The sequence below is a fragment of the Choloepus didactylus genome, chromosome 11, assembly GCF_015220235.1.
Source record: "Choloepus didactylus isolate mChoDid1 chromosome 11, mChoDid1.pri, whole genome shotgun sequence".
In the NCBI taxonomy this organism is placed as follows: Eukaryota; Metazoa; Chordata; class Mammalia; order Pilosa; family Megalonychidae; genus Choloepus; species Choloepus didactylus.
The window spans coordinates 16,147,841-16,170,678 of record NC_051317.1 but is presented as its reverse complement, the minus strand read 5'-3'; the positions used below and the strand labels follow the sequence as shown (position 1 = coordinate 16,170,678).

At 44.2% G+C, this 22,838-nt stretch overlaps 1 protein-coding gene across 2 annotated transcripts in view; it reads left to right on the top strand.

Moving 5' to 3' along the window:
• The window catches only part of CYFIP2 (cytoplasmic FMR1 interacting protein 2), a 123,053-nt gene that overhangs the window by 44,322 nt on the left and 55,893 nt on the right, over positions 1 to 22,838 (top strand). For both annotated transcript variants that reach the window (XM_037799507.1, XM_037799506.1), the window contains exons 14-21: positions 106 to 272; positions 1,029 to 1,176; positions 4,338 to 4,491; positions 5,748 to 5,904; positions 6,474 to 6,570; positions 9,411 to 9,487; positions 12,132 to 12,240; positions 14,268 to 14,387. In XM_037799507.1, the coding sequence (XP_037655435.1) occupies positions 106 to 272; positions 1,029 to 1,176; positions 4,338 to 4,491; positions 5,748 to 5,904; positions 6,474 to 6,570; positions 9,411 to 9,487; positions 12,132 to 12,240; positions 14,268 to 14,387 (1,029 nt within the window). The remainder of the gene's footprint in view (positions 1 to 105; positions 273 to 1,028; positions 1,177 to 4,337; positions 4,492 to 5,747; positions 5,905 to 6,473; positions 6,571 to 9,410; positions 9,488 to 12,131; positions 12,241 to 14,267; positions 14,388 to 22,838) is intronic.

Sequence of the window (22,838 nt, the reverse complement as noted above, 5' to 3'; positions counted from 1 at the left end):
CATGGGGGTCTCACCCAGTGCTCTCCCTGCACTGTGGTGAAGGGTGCTGGACAGAGAGGTGTGCCCAGGCACCGTGAGCCTGACCCTTGATCTGTGCCTGGCCAGGTGATCGCCATGATCAAAGGTCTGCAGGTGCTCATGGGCAGGATGGAGAGCGTCTTCAACCAGGCCATCCGGAACACCATCTACGCAGCCCTGCAGGACTTTGCCCAGGTGACACTGCGCGAGCCCCTGAGGCAGGCGGTGAGGAAGAAGAAGAACGTCCTCATCAGGTGGGTCTTCGAATGGCCTTCTCTGGGGACACATTAAAAATCAGAGGTGCTAGGTACAGGCCAGGCAGGAAGTTCCCAGCTCACTCAGCTTCCAGGGCAGCCTCTGAGCTCATGCAGACCATTCTAGCAAGTTCTCTGAGTCAAGAGGCCTTCTTAGGAGACTGAACCTTGGGAATGAGTTAAGCCTCCATCTCCAGGTTTGAAGCCCTTATCCACCACTGCTTAGCTGTGTGACCTCAGTTAAATTACTTGCCTGCTCTGGACCTCATTTTCCTTCGTTTGTAAAGGAAAGATGATAATAGTAGCTACCTCGTGGGCTGTTGGAAAGATGAAATGAAATAATCCACATGTGTACCTAAGTATACAGCAGCATGGAATAAGTGTTCAATAAATATAGGCTATTATTAAAGATTTAAATGTGCATAGATTTAATTGGACTCATGAGTCTCCCCCCTAGTGAAAAAGAAAAATAGCCCTCTCGTGTTACTCAAGTAATCTCCCCCTGCACAGGCTCAGGGCTGAGTTCTTAAACATCTAGTGGGCATCAGAATCTCCTGGGACGCTTGTTAAAATGCAGATTTCTGGACTCTTATCTTCAGTCTTCAAAAGCAGCATCTCTAGGAGTGGGACCAGGCATGAGCATGTTTCATAGCCCTCCAAATAATTTAGTGCAGTAGCCGCAGGCTCAGGAAACAGCTGACAGAGTGCCTCCTCCCAGTAGTCAGACCTGGTCTGAGTCTGTTCTTCCTTCCCCAGTGTGCTGCAGGCAATCCGGAAGACCATCTGTGACTGGGAGGGGGGCCGAGAGCCCCCGAATGACCCTTGCCTGAGAGGGGAGAAGGATCCCAAAGGTGGATTTGACATCAAGGTGCCCCGACGAGCCGTGGGACCCTCCAGCACACAGGTGAGCAGCTCAGGTCCAGGTTGGCTTTGTTGACTCCCAGCTGGTCTGGACCACAGGGCAGTGGAGCGGGGGGTCCTGGGGCAGGAGGGGCAGGGGCAAGCAGCTGCTCTAGTCTTGTTCTGCCATCTCATTTGATATAGGGGGATGGACCACTGGCTTAAGATTCAGGAGACCTGGATTCTAGTCCTAGATACCTGTGTGATCTCGGGCACGCTACACAATCTCTCTGTGCCTTGGTTATCTAATCTGGCAAATGGGGTAATATTAGGACTGGCAGTATTCCTAGCCCTGTGAAGTACACAGCAGGTTCTAAAGTGCAAGATGAGTTTAAAGTGGAATCTATATGTGTCCGTCCTGCCCTTTTTTAATGAACCCTGCAATAGTTTCCTTATTCAGGAATTCACAAATTCTGCCACTGACTTGCTATGCAATCTCAGGCAAGCCCCTCCACCTCTCTGAGCTCTGTTATCTTCCCTGTATGAAGAAAACTTTGGTTGAGATCATGTTACTGACCCCTTTTATTATTCCACACATACCTAAAGAAGGACAAGTTTTAAAAGCCCCTTGAACCCTTAGAGAAAGTCTAGGAATCTGAAATTTTCAAGAGTTGCCAACGGAGCTTCTGAACAGCAAGAGGTTGCCCATAACTTATCCAAAGCAGTCATAAAATTACAGAAAAAAAAAAATTAAGAATACTGCTATCTTAGTTAAACACTTGTAAACTACTTAAGTATAGTAGGCTTTTTGAGGTATTGAAAAACACAGTTACTTGCAAAGGTCTTCCAGGCCCCAGAGCCCCAGCCTGGGAACTCCTGCTTCATGTGACCTGTAAGCCTCTCCTAGCTCTGAAACCTGAGTCCGTGAATCGTCTGAGATGAGTCTCCTGAGGCCCACCCACCTCCTGACCCTCCTCACTGCGTGTGTGTCTCTGTCTGGGCAGGGGATGGTGTGGGGGGGGTTGAGGCCAGAGTGAGGGGGGTTCTCAGCAGTGTCGTTAAAAGGTCCCTTGGCTTCACAACCCTCGGGTCAGTTGGCCCTCATCTCGCCTGCTGGTTGTGGAGCATCCCGAGGAAGCTTCTACAAGCAATTCTGTGGAAGGTCAAGGGCCAGAGACCTTTCCAGGGCAGAGTGCCCCTGATGGGCTGAGCAGGGATTTTGGATCTCTGTAAGTCCAAAGACATGAGTAAGGAAGAGAGAGAAAAGGCAGAATGAATGAAAGAGGGTGACCAACGAGCAGAGAGGAAGAGAGAAAAGAGGGAGGGAAGGAGGGTTTTCGTAGATAATGCGGGAAGGTCGCCAAGAGTTAACTCCCCCAAACACCACCAGGCCACGTTAGGTGGCAGAGGCGTATTTAATAGACTCCTGGACAGTCAGAGCTGGAGAAGCCCTTAGAGAGACAAACTTGCCCCAGTCCACTCCCCCTATTTTTCAGATGGGGAAATTGAGGTCCAGAGAGGGTAAGTGACTTGTCCAAGTCACAAGGTGAGTCATGGTGGAGGTGGGACAAGAACCCAGGTCTCCTGACTCCCACCGCAGGCTCTGTTGTGGCCACTGAAGCATAGCGGGCATGAGCATCTAGCTTAGCTGGGACGTAAGCTGTTCGGGTGAGTTAAATGTTCTATTAAAGAAAAGTAGATGGGGAAAGAGTTCACCCTCATATGCACGAATCCAGTTTTCAGATAATTAGAACTCAGTAAGTCACTTGGCATCCAGAATGGATGGGACTTGATGACTCCTTTCTTTGAGGACCCCACAGGCCATCACTAGAACAATGCTTCTCAGCTTGTAGGCGTTGTCAGACATGGGCACCGACAGCATTCCAGATGGGGGGCTGTCTGGAAAACCAGCCACCTTGGTAGTTCCTTGGTCATAAAGTCAAGTCCCGTGGTAGGGATGGTGTGTTGCCCGTTTCTGTGGCTCCACTGCTCAGATTAGTGCCCCGTGAGATCCTAGAGATGATCCTGAGGCAGCAAAGATGGACGTGGTGACAGAGGGAGGTTGGAGCATCTCAGAGGTGGTCGGCAGGTGGCCCCTAGCACTCGCGACGGCTTTCCCACCGTATACAATACCTCTTGCTTTTCTCTCTCTCTCTTTCTCTCTCTCCCTCATCCCTGTCTCTCCTGCCCTCCCATTCCCTCTTCCTTCTCTCCTATCTATGTCTTAGGCCTGCCAGTGGTCCCCGCGGGCTTTGTTTCACCCCACTGGTGGCACACAGGGCCGAAGAGGCTGCCGATCCCTGGTATAACACCGCCTGGCTGGGTTGGTTTGGGTATACTTCTCCAGGAGGCAGAGCAATGGACTAGCCTGGCTCCTCAAGGCCCCTTCCAGCCCTAAGATTCAAAGACAAATGATGTGGAGGCACTGGCGGGGAGGAAAAATCTAGATTAGCAGAGAACAACCCTGCTTCTGCACTTGTGCCCTTTTCATTTAAGGCACCCTGTAAGCAGGAGTTAATTGTCTATTAGGCCTCCTGTGTAAGTACCGATATTTACTGCTTTCCACCCAAATTTGGCAGGCTGTGCAGCACAGCTGGAGCCACGAGAGGGTGTCCTCCCTCAGTAATGAATTCAAATCTCTAAGGGTCAGAGACTTGAGGTGGCGGGGGGAGCTTGTTCTGATCATATCTTGTCTCACATTTCCTCAGAATGTTAGAGCTGAAAGGGACTGGTTTGAAACAGATAAGAAAACCATGGCCCAGAGTGGGGGTTTAGCTGCCCAAGGTCACACAACAAGTCAGTGGCAGTGCTTGGCCTCGAACCCCAGTCCTCTGACTCCCCACCTGGTGCTCTACCCATGGTGCCACCAATGGCCATCTTGGAAAGCAGGGAGTGACATGGAATGAGGTTCTCCTCTGATGCCCATGCCCTTGATCGAGCAGAGCAGGCGGGAACCCCTATACTGGGCCTTGAAGTGCCTGCTGTCACCATTTCCACCCACCCAGGGATGCTGGGTGTCCTGGGCAGGACTCCCCACCCGTGGCTGACCAGTCTCCCACATGAAGGTTTTCTCAGTTCAAAATTCACTTCTCCAACCCCAAACTGGTGCTTCCTTAAGAGCAGACATCTGCTGAAAAAAGGGGGAAAGAAAAAATACAGCAGAGTAATCGTTTCTCCAGGACAGACATCCAGCCCCTGACCTGCACGTCTTATTTTCTTTTCAAGTTGTACATGGTGCGGACCATGCTCGAATCACTCATCGCAGACAAGAGTGGCTCCAAGAAGACCCTGAGAAGCAGCCTTGACGGGCCCATCGTCCTTGCCATTGAGGACTTCCACAAACAGTCCTTCTTCTTCACCCATCTGCTCAACATCAGCGGTGAGCTACAGCGCGTGGACAGCGGGGAGGAGAAATGGGGCTCCCAGGCCCAGCCTGACCAAGTCCGCTGGGCCAGAAGCTGCAAAGAGACTTGTTTGTTGATTCAAAGGGGGACGATTTGCCACCAAGGAAGAAACACAGTTTCTGATGGACTTTGGGAGCTAGGAAATACCAGGCTCAGTTCAGTCTCAGCTTCTCACTGAGTTAGAGAAATTTGTCTCGTAGATATTTGTGTCCTTAGCTAAAGGAAATAAAAAAAAAAAAGAGGAATATACTAGCTTGCATTCTCTCCCCACCTCCCTCTCTCCCCACCCCATCTCCCTACTACCCCTCTCCATCTCTCCCCTCTCCCTCTGTCCCTCTCTCCTAAGTACTAGATGAGCTTTTTTGTTACCAAGCAGCATCTGTAAGTTCACTGGTACTCACTGCCCCTAGCAAAGGGGCTCCCAGGTTGTTTTCTATCCCGGGTTCTCCCATTTTTCTCCTTTGAGTAGGGTGCATGTCCTGGTTGGACAGAATACCATAGGAGAAGAGTGGTGGCCCAGGGACATGGGAGTCATAATGTATTTGTTGGTATTGAAAAGAAGAGTGATCTTAACAAACAATCCCAACTTCCCCATTAGAGAGGTGCCTAGGATGGGCATTAGAGGCCACTGAACAGTAAAGAACCCAGAATTAACACATAGGAGGGGTCAAGAGCTGCCATCCAGTTGAAAGCAGGTGCTTGGAGGCCTGTCTTGACACTGTGTTTGTGTATCAGGCACACTTTTTACACTTAGAGTGAATGTTTTCAGGATGGCTTCATTGGAGGGGGGGGGTGATGCAAACTGTGGGGGCATCTCAAGCTCTAAATCGCCCCCCAACCCTGCCCAATGCACTGTCAGTGTCTGCTCTCTGTTTTCCAGACAGATGGGTTTTTTAAATTAACTTACTTTATTTTAAAAAAAAAAATTTTTTTCTAGACGAAATAAAATAAAGAAATAGGAAAAACAAATATCCTGAAATAACTTCATTGCTTCCAATATGCTCCTACCGTACCACAAGAAAATAACAAACCACAGTCATTCCTGAGCAGGACGTAGGTGTTGAGCTTGCCTTCAAGTACGAGAGAGCACAGTCTTTAAGTTGCATTTATGAAGTACATGCTGCGTACCTAGCACAGTGATAATAATAACAATTTAAACATAATAGAAGCAACGAAGATCTTTTGGGTGCTGCCTAGGAGTAACCCAGGGCTCCTTCCCTTCTGCTTTCAGAGGCCCTGCAGCAGTGTTGCGACCTCTCCCAGCTCTGGTTTCGAGAATTCTTCCTGGAGTTAACCATGGGCCGGCGAATCCAGTTCCCCATTGAGATGTCCATGCCCTGGATTCTAACAGACCATATCCTGGAAACCAAAGAACCTTCCATGATGGAGTAAGAGGCAGGAGTGGGCCAGCAAGGAGGTTTCCAGGGTGCAGGTGGAGGGTAGTTTGCCAGTGAGGTCTGTTCTTTCCAGAAGGAAGTTCTGAGTTGACTGGAGATGAGATAGTGTGCCTTATGAGGGAGAGAGATCAGACCAAGGATCGGATCACACAAGATCATTTGACTTATCCTTGCAAATAGGTTCAAAGATCTACCAGCCCAACAGCCCTTCCTATACTTGTCAGTCTCATAGATGTCATGCTGTGAAAATAATCACCTCTGGATAGCAGGAAGCTAATAACTGCCACCCAATTTCTTTAGTCCCAGATTAATTTTTTCAGGTCTTGGTTTTATTAGCATCGTGAGCTTTTGATTCTATGTGCAAACTGTAAAGTAAGTCATTCCTAAGTGGAGACACTGGAAACATCTTAAGAATGCTAAAAGGTTGTCTTTTCCTAATTTGGGACTTATTCATCTTTTCACCCACCCCTTTATATTTTCCAAGCAGATATAAATCTGCTCACCATGTCCTTAAGAGAGGTCATTTGTAAGCCTCTGGCCTTTTTTTTTTCCCTTTCTAGGTATGTCCTCTACCCTTTGGATCTGTACAATGACAGCGCCTACTATGCTCTCACCAAGTTTAAAAAGCAGTTCCTGTACGATGAGATTGAAGCGGAGGCAAGTGATGGGCATCTCCTTTTGTCCTTACAATCTTGTTCCAAGATACTGGAATTTTTCAAGGCTCTATCTCTTAACACAGGGTGGGAGATTGTTGACTTTTTCTGGAGAGTGATCTGTATAAATGCCCATGGCCATCAGAAAGGATGTAGAACAAAATGATGGTCTTGCTTTTGCAATTTATTAAGGAATGGTGAATGATAGAATTGCATAGATAAAACGAATTTTCTAATGTATCTTTTATGGTTGTATTACTTGTCTGATAATAATAACAGTACCAACTACTAATTATTATGTATTTACTGTTTGCCATGCACTATCCTAAGTGCTATTTGGAGACATTTTAAAGAATCTTTACAACAACTTATCTATTTCACAGATAGCAAATCTGAGGTTTCATGTGGACAAGTATTATTACCTCAAAGTCACACAGCTTACCCAGAATTTCAGTTGACTACTAGTCAGACTGTAATAGTCATTCTCTTAAATACCATGCTGTTAATAGAGAATCACTCAGTGACTTTATTTCTCTAATGGTCAGGATAAGGTAGGTTATCTGCAGTAACAAACGACCCCAAATTCTTAGTGGCTTAAAAGCAAAGGTTTAATTCTCCATTATGGGTTGTTTGAGGACTCTGCTGCATTTTTTTCAATCTGGAACCCATCTAGAACATTCACTAGTTGCCATTGCAGGGGAAGGAGTTAGGGGGAATCATATTCTGGTACTTAAAGCTTCTACCTAGAAGACACAAGTTACTTCTCACATTTTGTTGGTTTAAGCCGGTCATGTGGCTGTGACCCACTTCAAAGGGGTGAGGAAGTAGAGCCCTACCATGTGCTGGGGAGAGGACCAGAAATACATGATTAACAGCATTAATGACTACCACAATATCTCAGTTTTGCCTTCTGGAAATTAGAATGATGCTCTCTGCTCTGCTTAACTATAGGGACTTAGATGTCATGTAAATGGAAGGCATTCTTATTTGTAAAGGAAAGATGTGAATGCTTTAGGGTAAACAATGCCACTAATTTTGTTTGAAAGTTTATATACTTCAACAGAAAGCTAGTGGATATGCTGCTTTCTTTCTAAACCCTCCCGGTTCAATGTGGGTTAGAAACATTATGGATACCAACGCGAATCTATTTCTAGTGTTTCCTAGCAATGCACATACTTGGGAAGGAAGACTCCGGAGACAGAGCAGTTAGTTGCATCTTGGCATTGGCAAGTCCATTTTCTGGCAAGAGTTTAGATGGTCTTGTTCTTCAACAGGTTGAAGATAAAAACTAGGAAATCTAGAGTAACATAGATCCAAGCGAGATTTTAAAAATAAATTAAAAGAAAAAACACAATCAGACCCTGAGTACTATTGAGGGCATGGGGCAGAAGTACAAATTAAAACCTCCAGCTTGTCGCCTGCCCCCTTTCTGTTCCCGTCTCCAAATTCTCTTCCACACCAGGAAGGGCCTCGCATGCCTGAATGTGAATACCTGAGCTCTCTTCTCACCCCTGCCCACAAACAGTGGCCTTGGCCAACCCTGGGGCCATGGCGTATACACACAGGAGTCCACTGTCAGGGGGATGAGCCCAGAGAAGAGACCACAGGCCCTGAAAAGAGCTTAGGCCATGTGGGCAAGGACATTGCAAGCTGATTCTAGAGGAGGACTGTTTGAGTGACCACCCCCTACCTTGGCCCTGCAGGTTGTTTGCCTGGAGGAGCCCAATGGGGACCCTTGAGGCTCAAAGTCCAGGATAGAGACCTTGTTTACTTGGGTATAAGGACAGCACCACACACAGCATGTGTTTTTGTGTTCTACATGACATCTGGGATGTGAAGTAAAAGATTTAAAAGCTTATGGGTTGAGAATTTGGTGAGGAAGTAATTGAAGATTAATCACCTAAATCTGATGTTTCCTTTGAAGTTATAGCCACAGCCTGCTGGCTGCCACAGCCTCATCTCCTCAGAGTCCCACCCTTGGCCATTTCCTGCCCTTGCCATTATTGGAAGATTTGGTAATGATTCTCTGTATCTGTGAACTTATATTTCCTCTTGAACATCACAATCTACCCCTGATGTGATGAAATATTCAGATGTCAGGACGGTTCCCTGTTCATTAAAAAACAAAGATTTTAAAGCAAAGTTTGAACAAAGGGATTTTAAAATTTCTAATGGCCATTGCCTCCGTCATAACAAAACTCACAAAGTAAGGTAAAATAAAGTGAAAGGTGAAAAAAGACAGGAAAATCGATCAGGAGAGATGGACTGGGGAGTTTGCCAAGTTAGCCATTGTATTTGCATAATTAGAGGATATGAAGATCTATCTGTGAAAAAGATCTCTGCTGCATTTCCCCCAGACAAGCTGCCTTGTAACAGCCCAGGAGGGGTGCAGTAGAGAAGTTGGTTCCTCAGCAGCCCTTTTGAACTTTGCTTTCTCTGTTCTCAAACTGAAGACAGTGAGAGCAAGGGACCCAACATCACGTAAACTAAAACACCCTGGTGAACCATTCCCCAAATGTGGAACCCTGGGTCTGTGAGATAGCTGTTAAGACACATTCTCCAAAAAATGGGTAAGTGGGAAAATATTGGCTAAATAAGGTTAAAGAGATTTCTTCACTGCCAGACTTCTCAGAGTCTTTACTATGTTAACGAGCATGCAAACATCCAGGATGAGGGTGAGGCACTCACTTACTTGGCCACAGAATCTTTTTTTTTTTTTTCTTCAAAGAGTCTTGCAGAAACATACTTTGGACAATCCTGTCCAATTGCCCTCTTTCAGTTGCCTGAGTTTCCCCAATAGAGCGAAACAGACGCCACTGACATTTCATGCTTCCTCTTTACCAGGTGAACCTGTGTTTTGATCAGTTTGTCTACAAGCTGGCGGACCAGATCTTTGCTTACTACAAAGCCATGGCTGGCAGGTATGAGCGCCCCAGGGCTGTGAGGAGCAATCTCTCTTATAACGGCCACCTAGAAGACATGATTTTCTGTCACAAAACTTCCCTTCTCCTTTAGCACCTAACTGAGCAATTCCAAGGGCTTGGCTGGGCTAGGTGTGGCAACAAAAATAGGTAAAAATGGACCTGAACCTCATGGAGCTTATAATCTAGTGGGGAAGACAGACATTAACTTAAAAAAAAAAAAGATAACATACTAATGAATGCACAGTGTCAAAGAAGGTTGAGTTCTCCTTCTGAAGGAACTATGGGGCTATGAGAGTTGAACCTGAACTAGTCTTTGGGGCAAGAAGCAGGAAAGACTTTCCCAAAGAAGTAACATTCGAATTCATGTCGGAAGTTGGTAAGAGTTATGTAAAATTACGTGAAGGGCAGGAAGGGAAATTGCAGGTAAAAGCAAGTGTTTGTGCAAAGGCCCTGTGGCAGAAGTACAATAATAACATGCCCACTTCATAGGACCGTGGAGGATTAACATGAAGTCATACGGGCCTTGGAGCCTAGGGGCAGGGGGTTGCCTTTCTCCTGGGAGCAATGGAAAGCCACGAAAGGGTTTCAAAGGTAGAACAGTGACCTGATTTGAAGTTCACTCTTTTAAGTGTGAAAGTATAGAGAATGGATTGGAAATGAGCAGGAATGGGAATGCAAAGGCCAGGTAGGAGGCAGTGAAGAAATCTGGACAAGAAACCTGTCAAGTTTTAGAGGTTCATTGGTTTCGTTGGTATTGCAGGATATCTTGATCCAGACCCCTATGATTTCCTGGGCTTCAAGAACCCCTAACAGTAATGGTCAAGAAAAACCTCGAAATCTAGATATAGGTATTTTCCTTCTTATTGGAAATCCAAATGTACAAACCAATAACTTCAAGGATAGTTACTTACCTTAACAAAAAGGACTTGCTTTGTTTTGCTTTAAATAGCTAGAATTGCTCTGATACATTTCAAATAGGAACTGATGTGCGAAATTTTGCAGTACACACCAGTTTCTATTAACACAAGATGTGCTTTAAATAAAGCAAATCACTCTTAGGTGAAAGAAAGCATATAATTTTGATTTAAGGGAAAACAAAGAGAACACAGAGCTTTTTATAAAGTAGTAATGTAATAAGTGTTTATGGATTGAATAGGATGTGGTTATAGCAGTGAGCTGTGCCTCTTGATTCTCTAGGATAATTCTGAACAATTCTGATTTTTAAATATGCCAATCCATTGTCTGTGTAAAACAACCTAGATTTGTTAAATCCTGGGACCTCTGGATATTTTGTTTGCAAAATATCCTCTCCTCTAATACTACCATTAATCTATGTCCTTCCCCATAAAATCGGTGGTTTTCAAAAGTGTGAGAAGTTGAGGGAGGTTGGGAAAAAGCACAGCATGAGCAAGAATATTCTAGATCAGTGCTTCCAATAGAAATATAATATGGCCACAAGTGTGACCCACATAAGTAATTCTGGTTTTAGTAGCGCAATTAAGAAGGAAAGAAGAAAGAGGTGAAATTAATTTTGATAATGTATTTTATTTAACCCAGTATATCCACAATATCATCTTTTCAACATGTAATTGATGTAAATATTATTAATAAGATATTTTGCCTTCTTTTTTCCCAAGTCATCAAAACATAGAATGTATTTTTACACTTACAGCACATCTCAGTTTGGACCGGCCACACTGCAAGTGCTCAGTGTCTCCATATGGCTTCCATATTGGAAAGTGCAGATTTAGATTGTGCCACTTTTCTGCTTTAAAACCTATGAATGGCTTCCAATTACATCCAGAACACATCAGACAACTTTACTGTGGCTCATATGGTGCCCCAGGATCTGTCCCCTAGGCTCACTTTTTAAATTCATTTTAGCACCGTGCTGCTCTCCAGGATGCCCTACCCTTTATCCACACTGGCCATCTTTCCTTTTCTCAGACATTCCAAGTTTATTGTGCTTGAAATATTCTTCCCCAGATCCTTCCATTTTTATCCTTCAGCTTTCTGTTCCAAAGAAAAAAACTTTTGAGAGACTTTCCCTGACCTCCTAACCATGAATGATGCTATTTTATCAGGTTCAGAGGACTTATTACTCTGTGATCTGTACCACAGTATTGAGGATAACAGTGTGCCTAACTCATAGGGTTCTGAGATTAAAAATGAGTGTGTGTGTGTGTGTGTGTGTGTGTGTGTGTGTGTGTGTATAAAGTGTACCATGCAGATGTTTACTATTGTCTGAAATTATTTTTTTCCTCTGCTTATTTATTTAGTGTCAGTCTCTCTTCACTGGAATGCAAGCTTCATGAGACAGGAACTTTGTATCCTCAGCACCTAAAATGCTTGGAACATACCAAGCCCTCAATTACTTTTTTGTTTAGTGAACAAAAGGGGAAGCAGCTCAACCTGTGTTCCCCATCTTTCACTTAGAAACTCTGTTTCACATATTGGGCTTTTGTGGCTGTAAAGAAATTTGTAGAACTTTGCTCTAGGGCAGGAAAAAATTGTATTTAAAACATACAAGATAGCATTTGATGGGTAGATTCTATGGTAAAAAGTAGATGTAGCTGAGAGGTTGAGAATCTCCCACTTCCTGTCATATTTACTGGCCTTACTTAGCTTTTTTCCCTTCCAGTGTCCTGCTAGATAAACGTTTTAGAGCTGAGTGTAAGAATTATGGAGTCATCATTCCGTACCCACCGTCCAACCGCTATGAAACGCTGCTGAAACAGAGACATGTCCAGGTAGAGTGAAAGCAAGCCACTGTGGGGCTGGAACGGGCAGGAGAGAGCAGCTATGGAGTTACTGTCAAGATAAGAAATCAGGACCGTGTACCGTATGCCCGGTGTATTGCCCCGCCATGGATTTCTGAACATACGTCTAATACTGCCTCTAGATCTTATGTACCATAAGGAGGCATTGGGGCTTCCCTTCGGTTCAGGTTCTAGGCTTCTCATCCCATCTGCAGTTCACCTCTGGTAATTAGTGTCCACCAAAGTCTTTGTCTTCCCATCATAAGCTTAACCCACTTTTTTCCATTGGGACTGCAACTCAGAAATGGGTAAAGCTAGTCCTGAAGAGTCTCAAAAGACAGCCTAAGTGAGGGAGAGCTTGTCAGGTTAAGCAGAGTAGAACTTGTGGCTTGTTTTTGTGAAGTTGGTTTCTACTAACATTTGACCTCAGCAGTAAAGGAAATGCTGCCAGTTGTTGAGAGTCATATTCCCTCTTAAAAATGTTACTATGAATATGTGGATTATAGTGTATGTTCAAGGATGTGTGCAGCTAGCTCTCATATGTTCAGAAGACAGAGCAATAGATGATGGATGATAGATAGGGAGGGAAAGAAAGAAATAGTGATGTGACAGTATGTTAAAGTTGGTGGATTGAGCTATCGGGGGAGGGGGGTCAGCGTATGATGGAATTCTTTGTATGGGGTTAGTATTGTTTTTGCAACTGTTCCTATAACTTTGAATTTATTTCAAAAAAAAAAAAAAAATGTTACTATGAGCCAGTCAGACCAAGTAAGTCCTTTCAGACTTTCTGCCCTACTTCCAGAGCCCTGCAGTGAGCTGAGCCATTGCGAAAACGGCCAGTGAGCTGTGATCTCTGTGTGCTTATTATATGGTCCAGGATCTTTGTGGAGAAGACCTGGGTGAAGGGACTGGGCTGAGGCCAAGAAGATGCCCTAGATCAAAAGGAAAGGGCTCGCCCTAGAAAACCCGGACAGTCCAATAGCTGTGTGAAATGCAGTGGAAATGGGGAATCATGGGAGGAAAAGAACATTTTCATTACCACAACAGCAGGGGCTCAAGGAGCACTTCCCGTCAGCTTCTCAGAAAAGGAAGATTACTACTATCCATTACAGATGTAGCCAGAATTAGCCACAGGGTATTATATACTGAGGGATTCATGTGTGCACAAGATGGCAATAAGGAGCCTCATCAGTTGGTAGAAAATTTATCTCAAAAGGGAAGTAGAAAAATAAAATGCTTAAGAATAATCATTTGGCACTAGTAAAGTGCAGTGCACACAGCAGGTACTCAATAAATGTTTATTATTGTCTACATAGCATCTGTGATAATGCCCATGCATGTCCCAGTGGAAATTATCTTAAGCTATACATTCCATCCTGTAATCAGCCCTTTGTCCTCTTGCTTTTAAATTCACCCCCTAAAGGCACGAGGTAGGCCCTGGCTGGGGAGGCTGCTGCTCCCTGATAACTGTGAACTGGAGCATAGGAAAGCTGAAGGAGGAGACTTGGGGCTCAATTTTTATGTCAGCAGAAGCACTGCACAGGGTACCAGAGCCTGTCCTGAGCTGCTTTCCACAGTCTGAATGAATCTTATTTCTCCTCAACTTTTTATATTTCAAACCTACAGGAACATGGACAGAATAATACAATGAACACTCACACACCCTATAACCACATTCACAGATTATTAGTGTTCAGCCACATTTGCTTCTCTTTTTCTCTCTCTTAACAAATGTTCTCTCTCTCATAACAAATGTCCCATAAGAGGACACATATCTTGATACTTCACCCCTGAACACTCCAGCCTGTATCTCCTACAAATAAGGTCATTCTCCTGTAAAATCACAATAGAACTATCATACTCAGGACTTTTCATGGTACTGTTTTCTACATACAGTCCCCATTTGTCCCGTAATGCCCTTTATTGTTTTAATCCAATTTCCCATCAGTACATTGCATTTAGTTGTCATATGTCTATGTGAATCTTAAGTAACTTTTCTCTCTCTCTCTTCCATGTAGCTGTTGGGTAGATCGATTGACTTGAACAGACTCATTACCCAGCGCATATCGGCCGCCATGTATAAATCCTTAGACCAGGCCATCAGCCGCTTTGAGAGTGAGGACCTCACCTCCATCGTGGTAAGAGCCTGGGAGCTGGTGAGAGCTCTGGTGTGGGATTCCTCAGGCTGGAAGCCAGTTGGGTATCATTGGCAGCCTAGTACTGGACCAGTTAGAGACACAGTCTCTTTCCCAACTGAAAGAAGCAGGAAAAAGAAAATTCAAGTAAAATGAGAATATCTTGCCAAATTCTTGGCCAGATTCACTGGGGGAAAGGGAAGGATCTCCTTGAAGTATCCAGTGATGGCCCTCCCTCAGGCACAGCTACTTGTCCATTAGCATTCTGCAGAGCAGAGCAAGTGGGTGAGTGGTCCTCAGAAGCTGGGGGGAGGATGCACAACAGGGCTGGCTGGCTCCACCGGCATACAGCAGTCACACAGGACCCTGCATTCTGAACAGCCCTGTGCTTGGTTTAATGCTCAGCTGTCGTCTTGAAATTCTTAATAATTTTTGAACAAGGGGGCCCACATTTTCATTATGCCCCACAAATTATGTAGCTGTTTCTGAGCATGGAAAAGCCTGCTCCCTTCCCCAGAAAATAGCAATTTGCACTGCCCTCTAAATCACTCTCTCTGAGAATTAGAATAGACTTAATTGATTAGTCTTTAATGAAACAAAAGAATACTTCAATGCTTTCTGAAGTGGATGAGTCAAAAGAGTAAGGGAAACTGAAAATCACCATTAGAACAACATAGTAGTAATTGTTGAGGCAAGATCCACCGATGGATGCTAAAATTAGTGGGCAAAACGTGGAGAAAAAATAGGTTACTTGCCCAGTCTCAAACTATCTCCCTCAAGATACTTATTAACTACCAATGGGAAACTAGCAACTTTGCAGTGGAGAAACCTGGCAAACACTGCCTCAACCAAATATTAAGGTTAACATCACAGTAATAAGATATGTTGACATCATGTAGCCCCTCAGATGTAGTCTTCTGTTTTATTCTTGTCAAAATGCATACTCTCAGTCTAATCATGAGAAAACATCAGCAAAACCCAAAGGGAGGAAAATTACACACACACACACACACACACACACACACACACACACACAGTGAACAATACACTTCAAAAGTGTCATAATAAACAAGGTAAGAAGTATTGCAGATTAGAAGAGACTAAGGAGACATGACAACTGAACATAATGTGGTGCCCTGGATTGGATCCTAGAAGAGAAAAAGGACTTCAGTGGAAAAACTGGTGAAATCCAAATCAAGTCTTTCATTTCATTAATAGTATTTTACAGCAGTGTCAATTTACTAGTTTTGATCATTGTACTATGGTCATGCAATATGTGAATTACCACTGAGGAAGCTGGGTAAACAGTATGCAGGAAATCTGTTTTTACAACTTTTCTGTAAATCAAAATTTATTCCAAACTAAAAAGTTTATTTTTTAAAGTAAAAATAAGGTGACTAAGAACTAGGGCTCCAGAGTCAGACAGACTTAGAATCCCAGTCCTGGCCTGCCACTTATTAGCTGGGTGATCTTAGGCAAGTTTTACTTCTCCTCTCCGAACCTGTTGACCCCTCTGTAAAATGAAGGAAATAATAGAATCTACCTAAATAAGATTGTTTTAAGGATGAAATGAGATACTGCATGGAAAGGGTTTAGCATACTTCCTTGCACATAGTAAGCACTTAATAGCTAATAGCTTATGAATAAAAAGGATGAGAGGAACATAGAAATCTTGGGCTGTAATGAAATAGGTTCCGCATTTTATAAGAGGTGATAAAAGAAAATCAGTTTAGGATCTCACAGCTGTATTTAGTTGTGTTGATTCTCATGAAACTGGTAGCATCCCATTCGGAAGGTAGAAGGGAGCTCTGCCAAGGGAGGGGAAAGCAGAAGCTCATTTAGGGTGAATGCAGAAGCAAGTGAGGAAATGTTCTGATTTCCATCTTACAAAGTAGGGAACAGATATACATTGATTAGTATGGTATGCTTGTTCATTCTGATAAGCTATCTATACTGGACCAGAATTAGTTTTATCACCAGGTGTTGCTTATCAGCAGCCCTGTAGGGTGTATTTCATTTTCTTGCAAGTCAATTGTTCTTGTCATCTGAAAAAACCCTTCTCAGAAAGGGATCCTTTCCCTGCAGTGCCCGATGCAGGGGGCCATTTTATTTTACTTAACAGTGGACCCCCCTCCAGTCATCACTGTTGACTTCTTTTCTTGTCAAGCATCTGAGTAGCCTCAGTCAGTCGTTTTGTTCCATTTCCCCTTTTCATTTTTTTGCAGTTGTTTCCTTTCTTGATTGCGTTGAAGCTTATTGGGTGGCTGTTTGATTACATTTAAGACCCTTGGAGTGGGGTTACTTACTTGAGTGATTACAGGTACACCCTCTCTCCGAGTCAGGGTGTCTATTATTTTTATTTTTAGTCTCAGTCCACCAGAGACAGTCCCATTTCTATCTCATTTTCCTTTTGATTAGCTAGTTTGTATAACATGAAATAAAAACATATAGGCTAACATCACAATGAAAAGCGTAAATCCAAAGTATTAGTTGTCCCCATATTCCATTAAATCAAGAATCTACGTTAGGAAATAGGCCTGTCCATTGAAATGTTTGAGCCTGACTGATATCATGAAACACTTTAATGTGGTCCTTTAAAATATTTAAGTTATTTGTCACTGTGCCAGACTTACTAATATAAAAGCAACATTGTCCATGCACAGAGTATCTAGAGCCCCTCTGTTTTGCAAGACCACTGATGCTAAGCTGTTACCTTCGGCCAGGAGGGCCTGAAGAGGATTTAGAGTGGTATTAAAGCTCTATTTCATAGCCCTAGGTATATTTTAACAGCTTGTCCAAGTCCTGTGTCCCTAAAGAAGGCAATGGTGTGCATGAAAGAGTGGAACCCTGTATTACAGTAGGCCAAGGGATTGGGGTTATTTACCACCTTTTATTGGTTTGGGGCCCGATGTACAAAAGATCCTAAGTTAGCTTTCGGATTGGCATTTAGGATAGACAACACATGCAACATCACAGGATTCATCCAAGTAATAGGTAAATTACAAAACCCATGCAGTTAACTGCAGTTTACAAAGGGGATACAAAATAACTTAGTGAAAATAGCAGAATCTGTGCTATAGTTTCTGTTGAAACCCAAATTTCTCTCTACAGTCACCCTCCTTTTGATCAAAGATAGCCTCAAAGAAAGATTATTCTCAATCATAAAATAAGTCTGGTTTCATTAGATTTGGCCTGATGATGTACATAGGTGCAACAAGAATGGTAATTTTGTTAACCATATAGGCCCTTTTAAGTTTGCTTTGCTGGTAGTTTTCATAAGGAACCTCTGATTGGACTTCTAAAAGCCTCTCAAGGCTAGGAAGCTGTTTTGGTTTGCTAAAGCTGCCAGAATACAATGTACCAGAAATGGGTTGGCTTTTACAATGGGGATTTATTAGTTTACAAATTTATAGTTATAAGACCATGAAAATGTCCCATTTAAGACATCAACAGGATGATACCTTCTCTGAAGAAAGGCCGCTGGCATCCAGGGTTCCTTTGTCAGATACCAAGGCAAGTGGCTGGTGTCTGCTTGTCCTTAGCTCCTGGGTTTTGTTTCTTTCAGCTCCTGGTTCCAGTGGCTTCCTTGCTGAGCTTCTGTAGGTCCTCACTTAGCATCTCCAGGGCTTTTCTTGGCTTTTTCTGCCCTTTGTCTCTCATAAAGGACTCCAGTAAAGGATTAAGACTTATCTTGAATGGTGTGGGTCACATCTCAATTGAAATAAGCTAACCAAAAGGTCCTACCCACAATAGGTCTGCCCCCAAAGGAATGGATTAAAAGAACATGGCATTTTCTTGGGTACATAGCAGCTTCAAACCAGCACAGAAGCCAAGCCAAGAACTCAGTAGCAGATTCACCTGCAGTACTTATATTCTTGAGGTCACCAAAGTATCATAGTGGTCCTGCACTTGCCAGGAAATAACCTTCTTTACAGACCTGTAAGGCTGGGAACCCTGGAGCCAGGTACCAGACCTGTTTTTCCAAAAGTTTTATGCCTTGGCTCCATAAAGTCAGCCTTAATTCCTTAAAAGCCTCTGCTAATGTCTGCATCATTCCAATCAAACCTTTGATTATATAACCAGTGTCCCCGGTTATGTCCTGTTAACAAGGAGGAAAGATTCTGATTAAACCCATGCAGACCATTATTTTGCCATAAAAATAAGAATATTCAGTAAGAGTTTCCAAATTCTGGAGTGATCAGGCAGGGAGGAAAAACATAAATGTTTTGTGAATTACAGCTAGCCTAGAGGGAAAAGAGGAAGGGATTCCTTGTATCTAGAAAATAGAATATTAAAACATCAGCAGTAATCCAAACATCTCCGAAGCCATCAGCAATTGCCTTCGGATCTCATTCTCATTGCTAAATCTGATAAAAGAAAAACTTCATGCTATTTAGGCCCTAACAGCTTTATTGAGTGTTTCATGAATTGGGCAGCATCCCATTTACAAAGAAACACTTTCTACCCTTGAGGAGGTAGAAAGGAGAAGGTCATATTGGGCGAATGCAGAAGCAAGGAAGGCAATGTTCCAATTGGCTGACATCTTACATAGAGTATGGGTCTTAGAAAGTGGGGAACAGATATACAGTGATTAGTATGGTATGCTTGTCCCTTCTGATAAGCTATCTATACTGGACCAAAATTAGTATTATCACCAGGTATTGCTTATCAGTACCCTGTGGGGCATGTTTGTTTTCTCGACAAACCCTTGCAAGTCAATTGTTCAGTCATGTGGAAAAGCCGTTCTCAGAAAGGAATCCTCTCCCCACGATGCCCAATGCAGGGGGACATTTTATTTTACCTAACAGAAGACTTAGCCCAACTGTCCACCTCAGTCCTGGGTCACTTACTTCAAGAGACCATAATAAAATATACAGCATTCTGCTGGGAAATAATTTGGCCTCCTCTCTTTTGGAGAAATAGAGCTTTTCTTTGTTGATGCCAAAGTGTTAGCAGTGATTATCTCTAACTGGTGGGAATTTTGTGGTTTTTTTTGTTTATCCGTATTTTCTAGTTCCCCTATAATGACCATATCTCTTGGGGAAAATGGCTTGGTTTGAAGTGTGTCCATAGCCTCCTCCCTCTCCTTGAAAGGCATAGAGTGTTCTTTTAGCTGGGAAAATGAGCAAAACAACAGGTAAGGGCAGTGGCCCCCACGAGAATGCCCACTTCCTGTAAAGCCGGTGAAGACAAGGCCCCAGAGAAGCTCTCTCCTTGCTGGGTCAGGACGGCCCCACTCTTCTGGGCTGAGAAGTTTCTGCCTCGACCCAGAAATAAACCAAGGAATGTGCTCCCTAGGACCTTTTTTCCTCCACCTTAGATACTCCATTGCCGGTGGCAATGGGGAGGCAGCCTGATTCCCAGCTGGGAGAGGTAGTAGAAATTTATCAGTCAGTTGCCCTCATTTTGCACAACTGAGCAAATGGATTCTTGGAGCAATCTGATCCTGAAGTTGAAAATGGGCAGCCTGCAGGCTGTTTTGTTTAGGCTGCAGAGTGTATTCGAAATGTTGAGCCTACATTTAACATTTGGAAGAACTAAAAAATGCAGACGTTCTAGCAACCCCAGACAGGCATTCCCACATGGCAACAATTGCCTGGAAGTGATTAGCAGTTTCCTTTCCATGGGCTGTGCTGGCTTTGGGAAGCCCCAACTGACTGGCTTCATTCATGTCTATTACTGTATGACTCTGAGACCCCTCCTCTCCTCCACTGCCTGGGGTCACAGAGCTGGTTAACAATCAAGTGTAGTTAAAGCTCAGGTCTTCTGATTCCCATTAAAGAGCTCTTTCCATTACTTCACAAAAGGTGCCCGTTTGGGTGTTTTGGTTTTTTATTGCCCCCACCAGGCTTTTCTATGTTGCCTCTCAGTAAACGGCCTTTAATGCACAAAGCTGATAAGCTCTCAGAAGGCACCTAAACCACAAAACACTTGCATCACTCCCAGGGCTTATGGAACATTGAGTCCTGAATCCAGCAGGCAAATGCACTCTCCTGATTTTGAGGCTGGAAGAGCATGCCTGGTGCAAAATTACAGTTTAAATTACATAATAAGGCGACACGCCTGTACTCACTGTTGGGCGGAAGAAGTGGACCTACTGTTTCGGCACCCCCCACACATCAGCAGTCCAGAGCTCTCTCCTTTGCTCTGTATTGTAAACGCTGGTGCACATTTGTGAGACTGTCAAATTGCAGAACATTAAAACAGAAATTGTTCCCCGGTTTCTCATCTGCAGTTATCTTTCCAGTAACAGGGTGCCTCAGTGTGCCAAGGGACTCAGTAATCATAGAAATAAACTCATTAGTGCCTACTGAATTTATTTTGATTTTTTGTTGTTATTTTTTAACCCATCCTAAGTGAATGGGAACTAAGTTGAAGTCAAGCAGAAAGCCGATTCTGTATTTCTGCCCCTCATCTCCTTCACTGTGTACAGTGGCAGGAGTCCTGTCCTCTGGCTACCTTTCTGAAATCCCTTCCCTGCGTGCCAGTCACTGATGTCAGCCCAGACCCCTCCACCTGCTGGTTCTGTGACCCCACCCCACCCCCTTGTCAGCAGGTCCCTTTCTTCCACTCCCTGCACCCAAGGGAACAAACATTTAATTTTTTTCTCGGTTTGGACAGATGTCAACCTTGAATGAAGAAGTTGATGGAATTGACGTTTTCTTCTTTTTTTTTAAATTAATGCTTAAACTTGGCTTTTCTTATGGAAAATTTCTACAAAAAGTAGAGTGTAGTCCAAGGCCCAATTTCCCTGTGACCGAATCTCAATGATCAGTATGTGGCCAGTTCTTGTTTGATCTCTGCCCCCACCCTTTCCCCCACCCCGCCAGAGAGCATGTCATTCTAGCTATAAGTTTTTCAACATGTAGCTCTAAAAATTGAAGACTTTCTTTCCTTAACATAACCACATAATCCTCCATTGCCTGGAGGGAGTCCCTGATGAGCTGGGGACAGAGAGCTTTGGTATAGAGAAGCAGACTGGACACCAAGGGCATTTGGCCCATGGATTTTTTATTTGGCTGGCACACAGGTAGTCCTTTTTAAAAAAATTAGTTGCCAGCATTTAAATCCAGATTGCAGCCTTCTTTTGAAAAGTGGCAGGCTCTGCCGTCACTCAGCCTGCATCCCACCTGGCAACAGTTAGGGAGGGGGTGCTGTTAAGTAGTGGCTCATACTTTAGCCAGGCATGGGTGCCCTCATTTGCCACACATGACCCATCCCCTCACCCCCCAGACTCTTGCCCCTGCCCCCAGCTTGTCTCATTTACATGCCCTGCCTGGCCCCTTTAGCCATATAAATTTAAAAGCCTTGGTCCAGTCCTACACCCCCATTTTAGAGCCAAAGAATGTGAGTTTCGGAGAGGCAGGGCTCCAAGGCTGGAGCCACGGTCTTGGCCTCCACCTGACTCCAGCCAGGACTGGGAGGTTGGGGGGTGGGCTGTAGCTGAGGAGAACAAAATTGAATCCCTCCTCATGGGGGCTGCCTCCTGTGACCTCAGACAAGTGGCTCTATGGCCCAGGCATTAAAGTTGACCAGCCATCACCCCACCTCCAGCTGTGTGCCGGCATGCTGCCTTGCTGATCTCCTTTTAGCCTTCATATTATAATACCCTTTGTACCATCCAAAGGGATTTCTCAGCCCCTGCTTCCTTATTCCAGGCAGCTGTGTCACAGGGCCAAGTGCATACAATTTGGAATCAGAGGACCTGTGTTCACATCCTGTTACGTACTCCCCCTCTGACCCCGAGCAAACTACTTACCCATCAAGCATCAGTTTCCTCCTCTCTAAAACAAGGACAACTGGGGTTATCTCACAAGACCAGAACAATGTATGAGTGTCCTAGAGCATCACAGAATTAAGGATGCCTTCTTTCTCTGGACAAGACTGTGCTTTGATTCTTTTTGACAGCCATGATAGAAAAGCTGTAGCACAAGAGACAAAAGCCAGCCAAAAGGGTTGCACTGTCCCTTTATCTCTCAGCACATGCAGGTCCTGCTGTGTCTGGGCATTAGCCACTCTGCTCCCTGCCTGTAGATGGGATTCTGAGTGATCATTCCATGGCTCTCACCATGCACTTGTCGTCATGGGCAGGCTGCAGAGCACTTGCCCATGTCGTGGGCCAAGCCTCTCCCTCCACGAGGGACCATCCCCTGTGTGACTGAGAGGCCTGCCGTTCACAGGAGCAGGGGTTCTCCCTCACCCTCTCTTTTAAAATTTCCTATAGAGAGTTAGAGTAAACAGTAGTTAAGAGTGTGGACCCTGGAGCCCAACTTCTTGGATTTGAAGCTGAGTTATTTAACTTCCCAAAGCCTCATATCTACTTGTGTAGATTAAGGACAGCAATAATACTGACCTCATGGGGGGTTTTATGACCATTTAATGATTTAACAAATATAAAGTGCTTAGGCTATTGCTTGGCACGTACAAGGTTGAACCATACAAAATTACCAATAT